This window comes from Andrographis paniculata, unplaced genomic scaffold (assembly GCF_009805555.1).
Source record: "Andrographis paniculata isolate CXL003 unplaced genomic scaffold, ASM980555v1 Contig25END, whole genome shotgun sequence".
In the NCBI taxonomy this organism is placed as follows: Eukaryota; Viridiplantae; Streptophyta; class Magnoliopsida; order Lamiales; family Acanthaceae; genus Andrographis; species Andrographis paniculata.
In genome coordinates, this window is record NW_026137546.1 from 871,945 (window position 1) to 886,765 (window position 14,821).

A 14,821-nucleotide genomic window follows, 5' to 3' on the forward strand; every position below is an offset into this window, starting at 1 on the left:
CAAGACTGAAGTGTTAGTCATTGGACTCCTGTCAACCGAAACCCCCCAGCCCGACTTTGATCAAACAACGCTGGAGAATTCTTTGGCTAAGACCCGAGAATCCCTTCAGCAGACTACTGGAAGGCTGGGTGGTCTCCTTAGCACGAAAGCTCAAGTCGATGAAGCTATTCAGAAAAAGGAGGCAGAATTGCGGGAGCTGAGGAAAGAACAGTCTACCCTGGATAAGCAAATTACCAATGAACAGCGTCTGCTTGAGAAGTATACCAAAAATGAGGCTGAATTGGATCAAGAGCTGAAAACCCAAGCCCGATCCCAATTCATCATAAGATATCAGACGGCTGCCAATACCAGAAGGCTATCCAGGGATGAAATCAAATGGACCCATATAAAAACTGCCCTAGGGGCACTGTTGTAATACTTCCCCCTTTGTAACAACAACTGACTTAGTAATCCATTTTGTTTTTCTTTCTTCTCTCAAAACAAGGATCACCTTTCAATTTCCAACTTTGTAGGAATCGAAACAAACTCCTTCTTTAAAAGAACATTGTTTCTCATATTTTAAGAAACACATTCCAAGGCATATTTTAAAAATCAAAACACTTGAAGTTCTAACAAACATGGCGAATGACCGACCTCATGTTCCATCAAGCAACTGGGAGGGTGTTCTTCAACCCTTCTTTGTAGGTAATCACCCTATTGGAGGCCATGCAGAAGACTTGTTACATATACTCAAGCAACTAGACTTCAAATTCCGATTCTCTCAACGAGGAAGAAGAACCATTCATCGCGTCATCCGCCTGATGGAAAAAATCATTGAGGGGTATGAACCTCTTCGTGACATCCTTGGTCGCATTCCTGATCTCCATCATCACATGGAAATGATCGAAAATCACGCAGCAACCATACTTCCAGACCTTGGTTGGGATAATATATTTTCCAATCAACGAAAAGTTTTTTCAAGATTGCGCACCATTGTTGACCGTGAACATCAAGCCCTAACAGAAATGCAAGCACGTACCCATCAAGATCTAGACGACATGCAAAGCCAATGGGAAAGGTACCGACCAGATTTGGAAGATCTTATTGAAGAAGAACCAGAGCTAATATCCACTCACTGGGATGAAAAGTCTGATTCAGAGGCAGAAAATTTCTCACAAATACATGATGACTAACCGAAGTGAACCTTTAAATAGGTTCGAACCCCACAAATGGGTTCTGAGAATAATATTTTTGCTTCAGGCAGTTTTGTTATCTGAAAAGGCAGGATAATACCTCTTCAGATATTTAGCATTAATACAATCATGTACTCTCTTACCTTCATGATTTACAATAATGAAAGCACCATTCCCAATATCTTTTTGAACAATGTATGGTCCTTCCCAATTCGGTGACCACTTTCCCAATTGGTCAGTCTTCTTATATGTAGGAAGAATGGTCTTCCAGACTAGGTCTCCTTTTTGGAATGTCCTGTGAAGAACTTTCTTTCCATAACTCCTTGCTCTGATTTCACTCTGTTTCACACTTCGACCTATTGCATGGAGACGGTTAACATCCAACTCCTCCAACTGTTGCAACATAAGTTGTTGGTATTCTTTTGTAAGACCGCCACCAGTAAATTCTGTTCGGCCAGATGATACTCGGATTTCGGCTGGTAAAACAGCATCTTGGCCAAACGTGAGTTGGTAAGGTGAGAACCCTGTTGCCGTATTTTTGGTATTCCTATGTGCCCATAAAGCCTGAGACAATAACAAATGCCACTTTCTTGGGTTCCCTTCAACCATCTTCTTTATAATCCCAATAATAATCTTATTTGCTGCTTCCGCTTGTCCATTGGCTTGGGGATAATAAGGTGAAGAATGATGTAATCGAACACCGAATTCTGCCAAGAAACTAGAGAACTTTTCCCCTGTGAAAACCAGGCCTTGGTCGGTTGTTATAGACTGAGGAATACCATATCTGTAAATAATTTGGTTCAAAACGAAGTCTATCACTTCTTTCTGATCCACATTTTTCAAAGCAACTGCTTCTACCCATTTGGTAAAGTAGTCAGTCGCGACCAAAATGAAACAATGATGTTTCGATGAAGCATGATGTATTTTACCAATAATATCCATAGCCCATGATTTAAAAGGCCATGGTTTTGCCAAGAATTGTAATTCGGTTACTGGCAAATGGTTTAAATTTCCATGTCTTTGACATTCCTGGCAGCCCTTGGCAAATTGTATGCAATCTTCAAAGATCTTTGGCCAGAAAAAACCCAAACGATGAATGGCCCATCTCATATTCAGACCTGCCCGATGAGCTCCACATATCCCACCATGTACTTCCGTCATCACCTCTAGAGCTTCTTTAGACCCCAAACATTTCAAAAGTAAACCTTCAAATGATCTCTTATACAAAATTCCATTTATCAATTGAAAACGCAAAGCCTTCAATTGAAAACATTTCAAAAGTAAACCTTCAAATGATCTCTTATACAAAATTCCATTTATCAATTGAAAACGCAAAGCCTTCAATCGTGTCGCAACTGAAACACTTGCACCTGGATTCTGTAAATACGTGATAAGCTCTGTTCTCCAATCGGGCACTGTTTCACTGGTATCTTTGTGTCCGACTGTAACTAAGCCGTCGGGCTCCTGTCCGACAGTAACTACGCAGTCGGGCTCCTGTCCGACAGTCTCCTGCCCCACCATAACTTCGTAGTCAGTCTCCTGTCCAATAGCCTCTTGCCCGACCGTAACTTCGCAGTCGGTCTCCTGTCCAATAGCCTCTTGCCCGACCGTAACTTCGCAGTCGGGCTCCTGTCTGACAGCCTTTTGCCCGACCGTTCGGTCACATATTGGGTCTGTCTTTTCTTCTATGCCCGACTTGACCTCCGACCACATATCCTCCAGAATTCCTTTACAGGCCCTTTGAGCCAACTCATCAGCACGTTGGTTTTCTTTCCTCGGAATGAACTCAATTATTACTTCTGAGATTTTCGTCAGTAACCGACCCACAATGTCCCTGTATCTACGAAGATGAGGGTAATTGCAAACATATTGATTGTTTACCTGGTTGACTACTAATTGAGAATCCCCCCTTATTATTACAGACTGGACCTTCCTGGCTATTAAAGCCTCCAAACCCAAAATTAAAGCCTCATATTCTGCCGAATTATGGGTCATGGCTTCCAATCGTAATTGTAAGTTGATCTTTTGACCATCAGGTCCTTGCAAAAAGACCCCTGCCCCTGATTTGTTTCCAGAGGTAGAACCATCAAAGAACATCAACCATGTTCTGGTACTTATATAAGGCACCCATCCGACCTGTAGATTATCCAGATTTGATGAACAACTAAAAGGTCGGACACTATCACAAAGAGAATACCCGACTGGTGAGAATTCTGCTAAGAAGTCGGCTACTGCTTGTCCCTTGATTGCCCTCAGCGGGGAATGTTGAAGATCAAAAGGAGCCAATTTGATGGCCCACTTCATGAGTCTGCCCTTCATAGTAGGTCTCTGCAAAATTAGTTTGATGAGATCCACCTTTGATATGACCTCAATTCTTCTGGGCAGCAAATAATGCTCGAGTTTAGTACAAGCGAAGACCAATGAATAACACATTTTTTCTGGCATAGTGTAATTCAGTTCTGGTCCTGTAAGGGTTTTACTGAGATAGTAGATTGCCCTTTCCTTCCCGTCATCACCATCCTGCGCCAATAAACAGCTAACCACTTCATATGTATTTGCCAAATAAAGTTTGAGTGGCCGACCTTGTTTAGGAGGCATCAAGACTGGAGGGTGAACCAATGCCTGCTTGATAGCATCTAAAGCCGTCTGTTGATCGGGACCCCATTCAAAAGCATTTTTTCCAGCTTTCAACAATTTAGTGATGGGTCTGACCTTGCCAGCAGCATTAGAAATGAAACGCCTCAAATAGTTCACCTTACCCAAAAGACTTTGGATTTCTTTAACCGTCTTGGGTGGCCGACTGTCAAGAATGGCTTTAGCCTTATTGGCATCGATTTCAATTCCTCTTTCATGAACTAAAAATCCTAAAAAACTCCCGGCTGATATTCCAAAAGCACATTTGGTTGGATTCATCTTCAACTTGTACTTCTTCATTCTTTCGAATGCCTCTTCAAGATTTCTCAAATGTTCATCAAAACTGGCAGATTTAACAATAACATCATCAATATACACTTCCATAGATCTGCCAATTAAATCATGAAAGATTGAATTCATGGCTCTTTGGTAAGTTGCCCCTGCATTCTTTAACCCGAATGGCATGACTGTCCATTCATAAATACCTAAAGCCCCTGGGCACCTGAATGCTGTCTTAGGAATGTCTTCTTCTGCCAGAAATATTTGGTTATAACCTGCATAACCATCCATCAGACTAAGGATTTTATGTCCTGCTGCTGCATCTATCAACATGTCGGCCATAGGCATCACATATTCGTCCTTAGGAGTAGCTAGATTCAAATCCCTGAAATCGATGCATATCCTAATCTTACCATTTTTCTTGACCACTGGCACAATGTTAGCCAGCCACTCCGCATAACGGCAAGGCTGGATAAAACCCACTTTGAGAAGTTTTTGGATTTCTTCCTTGATTTGAGGCATTAGATCCGGGCTCATTCGCCTTGGAGGTTGTTTGTAAGGTTTACAACCTTCTTTGATAGGCAATCGATGCTCTATTAGACTTCTTGTCAAACCAGGCATCTCTGAATAATCCCATGCTAAACAATCAATGTTGTTTCTAATAACTTCGAGCATCATTGTTTGTTGCTCTTTAGACAAATAACCACTTAACCTGATCACTTTTGGAACCAATTCGGTTCCTAAATTAAACTCCAATAATGGGTCTTGTGATGAAGCTGTTGGTTCTGTTTTTTCTAATAAGTCGGGCCAACGAAATTGTTCATCTTCTTGGAGGTGAACATCCAGAATCTCTTTACTATTTTCTGCTTTATGTAATAACTGCTTTAAATAGAACTTATTAATAAGAGAACTACATACTTCTAAGCTTGTATCATCCATAACAAACAAATTATATGGGAATGGGTGTGGCTTTATCATGAGCCATACAATAAAGGTGTTCTTTTAATAGAACATCGAGTTCTGGCCAGTAACTTTATAACCCTTGTTTGGGTATTCCCTGGCCATATACAACTGAGACATCGGAGCCAAATGACTGGAATAAAACACTGACTCTTCAACTTGTTCTGATACATCGAATGGGTTGTCATTCGCTTCCATTTTGAAGACCTGATTTCCTTCCCAGAACATTAATTGTTGGTGCAGGGTTGAAGGCACACATTGAGAGGCATGAATCCAGTCTCTTCCCAGCAAGAGAGAGTATGTAGTATCTGCGTCCACAATAAAGAAAACAGTGGAGATCTTCTTTGGTCCGACCTCGATTGTGGCAACCATCATGCCCTCAGGCTTAGTCGGCTGCCCTGTAAAACTTGTCATTTCGAATTCCACAGGAGACAGATCATGAATTCCTTTCCCTAGCTTCTTGAGAGTCTTCAATGGCATAACATTAAAAACTGCTCCATTATCCACGAAAACCTTTGTGATTGGTTTCCCACAAAGATGAGCATTAACATACAGAGGCTTCAAATGGGAGATCGCACCCTCTGGAATAGGAGGAAACACAATCGAAGGTGGCTCCGGCTGAGGCTCAGAATCTGAAGTCTTTGCCCACTCTGTTTCCTCTAATTCATCATCTGCCAAGAATGCCCATAACGATTCGTCCATAGTATCATCTACCAGACTCGCCCATATCGGTTCATCTCTCATCTGATTAATCTCTGTCATTCGACAAGGGATTCGTGGTCCCAGACGAGATTTAACAGATCTTGAACTTTCCTCTGTAGTTAGAGCTTCTTCCTTCGTCTTGTTCTGAGGTTGAAGCGTCAAAGATTCTATACGGAAATCTTCAAGAGATGGATTGATGTTGATCCGTTCACAATGTTGGCATCTAAAACCTTTAATTATTTCATCTGCCATTCCTTTACCTTTCCCCTGTCCCGACGAACTTCTTTTGGTATGGTCGGAAGCGCCTAATCCGTCATTCGGTTGCTTTCCTGACCAGACCCGACTGGACCGACCAATTGGAGACTGAATGGCTGCTCCCTGCTCGTTGGTCGTTTGTTCTGTAAAGACCCGAATGGACTGATCTCCTGCCAAATGGTCGACTGCTTTTTGTTCGTCGGTTAGTTGTTTTGCTGAAGGAACTCGTTTCCCATACTTTGCAGCATACCTGCGTTTGGCATTGCGAATCTGTGTACGATTCATACCTGGGAAACGAGGATCTATATCAACTGGTAAAGGCTTTTTATTTCGAGCCCAATTGTTCCCGACTGACCCTGTTTTTCTGGTCGGGTGGTCACGCACTAAAACCTTTTCTTTCACCTCCACGTTAAAAGAACCGTCTGGATGGTCCCATTTTTCAGCGACTGGCCTTTCAACAACTTTGAATCGTTCTTCCGGTCGGCTGCTGTTTGGCTGATTTCCTTTCTTTGTTCCGGGGCTTGCCTGAGTTCGTTCCCCTGTTTGCCCATTATTGGCCGAACTTTTCCCTGTTTCCGAACTTGGTTGGATGTCAACCATTGCCGTTGTTACTTTCGGAAACGGTTGCTGGTCTACACCTAGAGTGATGTATTTGAGCCGACCTGTCTTGATGGCCTTTTGAATTTCCTTTCTGAAATGAATACACTGACTTGTATTGTGTGTGAAAGAATTATGCCACTTACAATATGGTCTCCCTTTGATTTCTTCTTTAGTGGCCAATCTTTGCCCCTTTGGAATACGGATCTGCCCATCAGTCAGTAGGATATCAAAGATTTCATCAGCTTTCGAACTATCAAAAGTCGGTTGCTCCTTTCCTTCAGATCCTGGTACTGGCTTCAATTTAGGGCATACATAAGGTTTTCCAGAAAGGATTTCGGCTGCCATCTCTTCTGATTGATTAAAATCAAAGTCACATGTTTCTGTTCCCATACTCGCCATATGTTGGCCTCTATTACGCCTGTTATGCTGATCTTCCTCTCTGAACAAAGACTCTAAACGTCCTGCCTTGGATGCAAGACTTGCCAAATCCTCCACATCCAGGGCAGTGAGTGCCTTTCTTAAACGAGTATGCATATTCCGGACCACTAAATTGGTCATCTCTTTCTCACTGATTACCGTAGGACATCGTCCTTTCATCAATCGCACCCTTTCAATAAACTGTGAAGCAGATTCTTCTGGAAACTGTCTCAATTCTAGTAAATCAGTTAAAGAAACAACTGGTAAAGGATTGAAGAATCTAGCGTGAAATGCCATCTCCAGTCCTTCCCATGTCTGAATTTGTCCAGGAGGCAGACTTACAAACCACGAAAACGCCGTTCTAGTAAGAGATAAACCAAACAGCTGTAACTTATAAAAAGGGTTATTGCCAACTTCTCCTAATTGTGCTGTGAACCGACCAACATGTTCTATGGTGGAAGATCCGTCCTCCCCTGAGAATGCATGAAAATCGGGTGGTCGAAAATTCCTTGGGAGAGGGTGTTCATTAATGATCCTTTCTGGGAAAGGTCTCTGATATGCAGGGCGGTTAGCTATCTGAGGAGTTAATCCATACTGATCCCTTAATATATGTGCAATCTCATCAGGATCTACATGAAAGCGTTGATGATCAGGAACATGGAACGGATCCTGCACAGGAATATGAATAGGATCATGTATATATCCTTCGGGCCTGTCCTCCCTTGAATTGTTCGGCTGCGGATTGGTAACCCTTGGTCCCAGTGGAACATTGTTGGGAAAAGTCAAAGGAGATTTTCCCCTATCCGTTCGGTTGGGATTTGTGGCACTTGGGAATGTACTATCCACGAATGATGGCCCTGCGAAATTTGCCTGTAGTCGGGACGGTGACACTCCTGGTGGCGTTTGAGTGGGTTTAAGACTAACCCTTGACAATGCTTGATCTATCATGTTCTGCATCAGACTCTGTTGCTCTCGCAACATGTTCGTTTGTTGCTCACGCAACATATTCTGCATAACCAAAGTGTGCTGGTTGTTCATTTGTTGAACATAAGACCACCAATCCGTTGGTGGTTGTGGGATTTCCCCGGCATTTGGCACAATAGGTGGTGGAACGGATTCTCCCACCGGTGCCGAAGATGATTGCGGTTGTGAACCTGCCATAACCCTTCCGATGATTCGGCCGGATCTAAGACGTATGAAATTATCGCCGGAATTGGAATGAGCAATTTTGTCTTGCTCCCACTGTGGTCGCCAATTTGTTGATGTAATTTTTCAACAAAAATAAAGTAAAATTCAAAGATATAGAAAATATCCTTAAACTTGATTAATTAGTGCCTGAGATTAGGAATCTCTAAACACTGTATGGTACAGAAAATAAACTGGAAAATAAAAGACTGAAATTTAAAGTGGTGATCCCCAAATCTGACTTTGCTTTGTTGAAGTTGATTGAAGATGCCTTGTCAAATGATTATCCAAGCCTTTAAATATTCTCTGGGAAACCGTACCGAAAACCGTCACCCGAACGGTTACAACGTCTCCTTCCCAACCGTCTTCCAACCCTTCTCATGCTGACACGCGTCCCCAGCAGACCAAAATTATCCCTATATTTCACTCTTTGAGCCGACCACAGACCTTCCGCTCTTTTGGCCCGACTGCCAATCTACAATAGTATGGGTCCGACCGCCAATCCTCCCGACTTGCGAACCATCTGGCTTGAGGTCTTTCCGCCTTGAGGACTTCCCGACCTGAAAACCTTCCGACTTGAGGTCTTTCCGCCTTGAGGACTTCCCGACCTGAAAACCTTCCGACTTGAGGTCTTTCCGCCTTGAGGACTTCCCGACCTGAAAACCTTCCGACTTGAGGTCTTTCCGTCTTGAGGACTTCCCGACCTGAAAACCTTCCGACTTGAGGTCTTTCCGTCTTGAGGACCTCCCGACCTGAAAACCTTCCGACTTGAGGTCTTTCCGCCTTGAGGACTTCCCGACCTGAAAACCTTCCGACTTGAGGTCTTTCCGCCTTGAGGACTTCCCGACCTGAAAACCTTCCGACTTGAGGTCTTTCCGTCTTGAGGACCTACCGACCTGAGGTCCTTCCGTCCTAATGACTTTCCGTCTTGAGGACCTACCGACCTGAAGACCTTCCGACCTGAGGTCCTTCCGTCTTGAGGACCTACCGACCTGAGGTCCTTCCGTCCTAATGACTTTCCGTCTTGAGGACCTACCGACCTGAAGACCTTCCGACCTGAGGACTTTCCTTAGTAATAAACCTATTTTCCTTGATTTCCTCATGGTGCCCTTCAGTCAGTTCAATCAACTCTATTGCCAGGCCCATTCTTCTTTTTACCTTGGGCTTTTAACCTAATTCTAAATTTCGTACGTAACAGACTTATATATATATATATATATTTATTAAAAATATTGTATTCAATAATGATTTTATTTTATTTTATATGTAAACAAACAAAAAAGGTCACATGTTTTATCACAAAATTTCAATCACTTGACTTTCCCACTCTGCAAATTCAACGCTCAAATCGTGGTACATTGTCTATATGCATGACTTAAGAAGTTTATACTTACCCGGTTAGTATAAATGTATCTATATATCTTTTTTTTTTTTTTTTTTTTTTTCAAATAAATGGTAGAATATTAGTATTACAAATTTGATATAATAAAAGAGATGAATATACAATTTTTATCTCTAAAAATATTTTGTAATATAATTAAATTATGTTAATATAATAAAACTTCCTACTTGAAGATTGGAGTTATTAAAAAAATAGTGTGATAAAATAGAAAAAATAATGGCAAATCATTTATTATTTATTAAAATATGAATAATGAAATTGTAAGTAAATAAAATTATTTACCGTAGATAAATTATGTATAAATATAATGCTACAATAAAAAAAAATAAAATAAAATAAAATATGTCATTATAAATATATTAAAATTGCAAAAACAAATCGATTGGTTTTGTACTGAGGGAATACTATTTTGTCAATCCTAAAAAATTATTAAGTCAAATATATATATATTTTATGACAAGTCAAATATATATTTATCTTTACAAACTATCGTATCAATTATTTTAATTCTTTAATTATTTATAAAAAATTTCTATATCTCTGAATACCAGAGCCCAAACCATTTATAAATACTCTGAATTTTGCAGTACTTCTCAAAAATTTTGAAAAAAAAAAGAAGAATGGGAATGAAGGCAGCCGTGTATCTCTTCTTCCTTGGAGCTGCTGCAGTCATGCTGCTACAAAACTCGGCTATGGTCGCCGCCGTGGAAGGGCGGCGCGAAGGCGGCGGAGGCGGAGGTTTAATGGTGGTGGTGTGCCTCCGGCACCGCCACCAAATCATGAGAAACGAAGTGAGGCTTGGAGGAAGCCGCCGTCGCCGGAGTACCAAAAGCCGCCTCATTTTAAGACTTCACGGCTGCCGCTTCCGCGGCCGCCGTCGCCGGTGATGAAAGCGCCTCCTCATTTCGAGGACAAGCCGCCACCGCCGCCGCCGGCGGCGGTGTATTAGTAAGGACATTGGTGGAGTTTGGCTTTGTATTTAATTATATTTTATTTGGTCAAATTTGTTGCTTTGGTTTAATCCGTATGTGCAATCTATTCTATTGTGTCCCATTTTACTGTAACATAAAAAAACAAAAAAAAAAAAGAAAAACTCGAGCACGATACAGAATTATTACATAAATTAAAAAGCCCTTAGTTATGTAAGAAATTTACATTGTTTATAATAAATTGTTAAAAGACGAAAGAAATATACGGTTATGTTAATTAAACATCATAATGAATTGACCCGATCAGCATGAATCCACCTTCATAGGTAAGCCAAACTCGAGTTGAAGAAATCATTAGTAAAAAAGACTTAATCCATCAAGATCAAAGAAGATAAACAATTTAACGTCGATACTAAGGTAATATTCCGACAAATATATCGAATCTTCCATACTAAATCCACACAAATTCAAAAAATAACACAACCAAATTTATTACATATATTTCTTGAACCTGCTCAATTCATGGTGTCCCAGATTCAGACCAACTCCATTCTTCCTGCAAGCAAATCTATAACGAACACAAGCAGACACTCTACGCCGAGTTTCGACGAATATTCGACACACAGACAGCGCGCTGCGCACGACAAAAACTATAGATCGGCGCAGCACAGAGATCGATCGATCAGTCGAACGATCAAACGAACCATTTTTCGCGAGTCGAAAAGCTGTGGTTCTTCGGAGAGAACAGAAACATTACAAGGTCAGAAAGGAGACATTATAAGAATACAGCAGCTGCATTTGTTGCCCTCTGCTTTACAATGGATAAGTGTTATGCAATAAATACTTCCCTTCAATTTTCCCTATCAGTTATTATCCTGAACCGATCTAAAACTCCGAAACGCTAAACAAACTTATATATCGGCGAAAAGATTAAACGTCCGCGAATCTTTTCCGATCTCTCTGACAGCGGCGACGGCAGTCGCAGCCGCCAGAGAACCGAAGAAGATGACGTTAAGCCAGTGCCAGGTCTTCTGGACCGGCGAGAGCTTGTCGCCTTTCGCGACGAGGTACATGTGGTTCGCGAGAATGAACGTTAACGGGAACGTACTGATCGCACCCGTCAACGTCATGAAATCGCCGAGGAACGGCAGCATGGCGGAGACGAATGCGGTGACGGCGATGTACCCGCCCCTGACCAAAACACGGAACGTCAGGTTGCGTACGGCGAGAGCGCTGCCCTTGATTTCGAATCGGGTGTCGAGGTACTCGTACATCGGGCTAGCGAAAATCTGACAAAACAAGAGCACGGTGAGCGTTAGGGGTGTAAAAACTAAACCCGATCCGAAAAATCGAACCCGTTCGACCTAAAATTTTTCAGGTTCAGGTCTGCGTATTTCAGGTTTGTAAAAAATTGGATCAACTCGAATCCAAAACGAAAAATATTTTGCCGTATTCGAATCAAGTTTCAAATTGACCTGATAACCTAAACTATAAATATCAAATGAGGTTTCAGATTTCGTATTTCGAGTTTACCTGAAATTATTTATTATATTATTTTAATTTTTAATATTTATATTATTAAAAATAAAAATAAAAATGAATTTTTATATTAATTTAATTTTTTTAAGTTTTCGGGTTCATGTCGTTTTTGTTCGGGTTTGAGGTGACCTGAAACTAATTCAGGTCAATCTGCACCCGACCTGAAAAAATTTGTGTCGTGTCCTATTCGAGTCTAGAGTTTCAGCTCAAATCTCGGGTTCAGTTCGGGTCGGGTTCGGGTTTGACAATTTTTTTTACTCTCATAGCTCAACCCGACACGAACACGACCCGAAAATACGAATTGACACCCCTAGTGAGCGTAGTAATGGTGATGATGGTCGGGAGAGGGGATGACGACGGAGCTTACGTGTAATGAGATGACGGATTGTAAGAACGCGGCGATGTTCGCCACGGTCTTCAGCCAGATCGGACCATGGAGGTCCTTGAGCAAGTATTCGGACGTGTTTGATCCGTATGCCCAGTAGCCGGCGAAGATTATTGCATACATCGGCACAACCCCGGCTGAGAACTGAAAGTAGAGCGCCTTTAGCGTGTTCCCGACCACCGGTTGCCTCACCGTCGCCTGTCAAGAATATGAACAAACGATGAACAAATCCCGTAAAAAGTTATGTGTATATATATATATATAAGGGGACCTGAATTTCTGGAAGCATTCCAGTGTTGAAGGAGAAGACAAGATTAGCAGTTGCACCGATAGAGGAGAAAATCTTGTCGGATTTCGAACCATGAATGGTGTAATCTCTCGGGGGAGTTTCGATACCTATGAAATTAACCGATAATCATTAGCTACGCGGGCGAAGATTATACAAAGAGTTAGATTTAACCTGGAGAAGGATAATACCATTTTTCATGGATAGAGCAAATCCAATAACAATGTAAAGCAGGCTAAAAAGCGTCGAAAATCCCAGCCAAATGCGCATAGCGGACAAATGAGGAATTGAAATGGCAAACAAACCACAAGCGACTCCAGCGATTGCGATGAAGTATGGAAGCTTCAGTTCATTGTCTTGTCGGAAAAGGGAATAAACAGCCTGTGTAATAAGCAGCAGCATCACAGGAATGAGTTTAAAAGCCTTGAAACTTATACCAAACTAAAAAATGTAAATTATCATATAATCTCCATAGATTTGTAGCAAAGATCATCAAGCTAACATTTTAAAAAAGGCAGAGTATATAAATTATAATGGTAGCTGCAACAGATAAGTATATGGATATGTATACGTATACGTATATTTATATGCATATACCTGTCACAAAAGAAATTTCCATGGATGGCTACAAAATGATCCAATGGAAGGTTAAATAAAAACAGGCTGTGTAGATGAGTTCAGACCATAGGCAAACCTGGGAAGGTTTCTGGAACAACAAAGGAGGTTGAACAGCAATGTATTACCTTTAGTGAATGTCCAGCTAAAATGATAAATCCAACATTGATCAAATAAAGATTCACATACTGCAGTCCCCAGGTAATATGGTAGGCTTTTCCACCTGCATCACACCACCCCACAGGTCATTCGACATGTTAGTTATATCCAGAACATTATTCACTACAGTATATAATCGTTTTATCTCACCGTATATGTACCCTGCAAGGTCCCTGTATCGGATATGCCTCTTTCCTCCATGTTCATGGAGCTTGGCTACTAGCATGTTTGCATATAAAGACACTAAAGTTGCTAGAACAAGCCCAATTGCGCCGCCTACCCAACCCAATGGAACCATGACAGTGCCGGGATACCCGAGAACGTAGGCACTATTTACCCCCGTTGTAAGAACAAACGCCACTTGAAACCATGAATCTGTATTTGAATTGCAACAAAAACATGTTTTAACTACTAAAGAAGTAGGATCTTTCTCTCCTATATCTAACAGAAGTAGAACATCGAAGTAAGAACATCTCAGGCATTAAGGATGCTAAATTCTGGAAGTTAAAGTTCTATTTTAGCAAATAACACATCCTCAAGAGCAAATTTGTTCGCATAGTTCAGAAAAAGTTTTGCAGAAACGTAGAGCACAGATCATGAATCGATAAATCTACTCTGTTAATGGCAACAAAGTGGTTGACATGGAAATTAACTCCTCAGCTCCATAACGCTCAGTCTAATCGAAGAACTTATCGAAAACAATCACGGTTAAAAACAGAATAATCGAATCTGAACACACTCTCCCAAACACCACCGACAAACTCATCCACCAAACGAGACCAAACAAATATCCACGGAATTGCACAAACCAAACCGAACAAACCAAATGAACTCGCACAAACGGAAAATGAAACTTCCGAAAACAAAAAAAACCTAAAAACGTCAAAATCAGCGTAAATAGAAAACGAAACCATTGCTAATCTGATGTGCGGTGTCCGGTATCTGAACAGGCATGTGATCGTCGGAAACAACCTTTCCGACTTCGCCTGATTTCGCTCCGGCGTCATAATCCCTTCGCCCAGCCTCTACCCCGGCCATTTCTTCCACCGACTTCCCTCTCGATTTCACCACCGGTCACAACCAATCCCCTTTCTGCTCAACCTGTACTCCACAATATCATCAAAGAAACACCATCAATGAACTGCCGCAATCACCGCCTACAAATGCATAATTTGATAATCGCATCACAATCGAAGATTAAGAGCTTTTTACCTGTTAATTTACAGAGCGAATGAGAAGAGAAACTCTGAACGGCTATTAGCCTTCTGCGAGAATTTTAGGAAGGGCGGGCACTCCTTAAAT

General features: G+C 41.5%; 1 protein-coding gene across 1 annotated transcript; it reads right to left on the bottom strand.

Moving 5' to 3' along the window:
- Positions 1 to 10,927: 10,927 nt before the first annotated feature.
- On the bottom strand, positions 10,928 to 14,821 carry LOC127245818 (proline transporter 2-like). Its single transcript, XM_051266894.1, has 8 exons — positions 14,732 to 14,821; positions 14,431 to 14,620; positions 13,670 to 13,894; positions 13,489 to 13,583; positions 12,937 to 13,126; positions 12,731 to 12,855; positions 12,442 to 12,657; positions 10,928 to 11,824 (listed from the first exon to the last, which is right to left on the bottom strand). Exons 2-8 carry the CDS (start codon positions 14,555 to 14,557, stop codon positions 11,447 to 11,449), a joined length of 1,356 nt encoding a protein of 451 aa, XP_051122851.1. The 5' UTR covers positions 14,558 to 14,620; positions 14,732 to 14,821; the 3' UTR covers positions 10,928 to 11,446.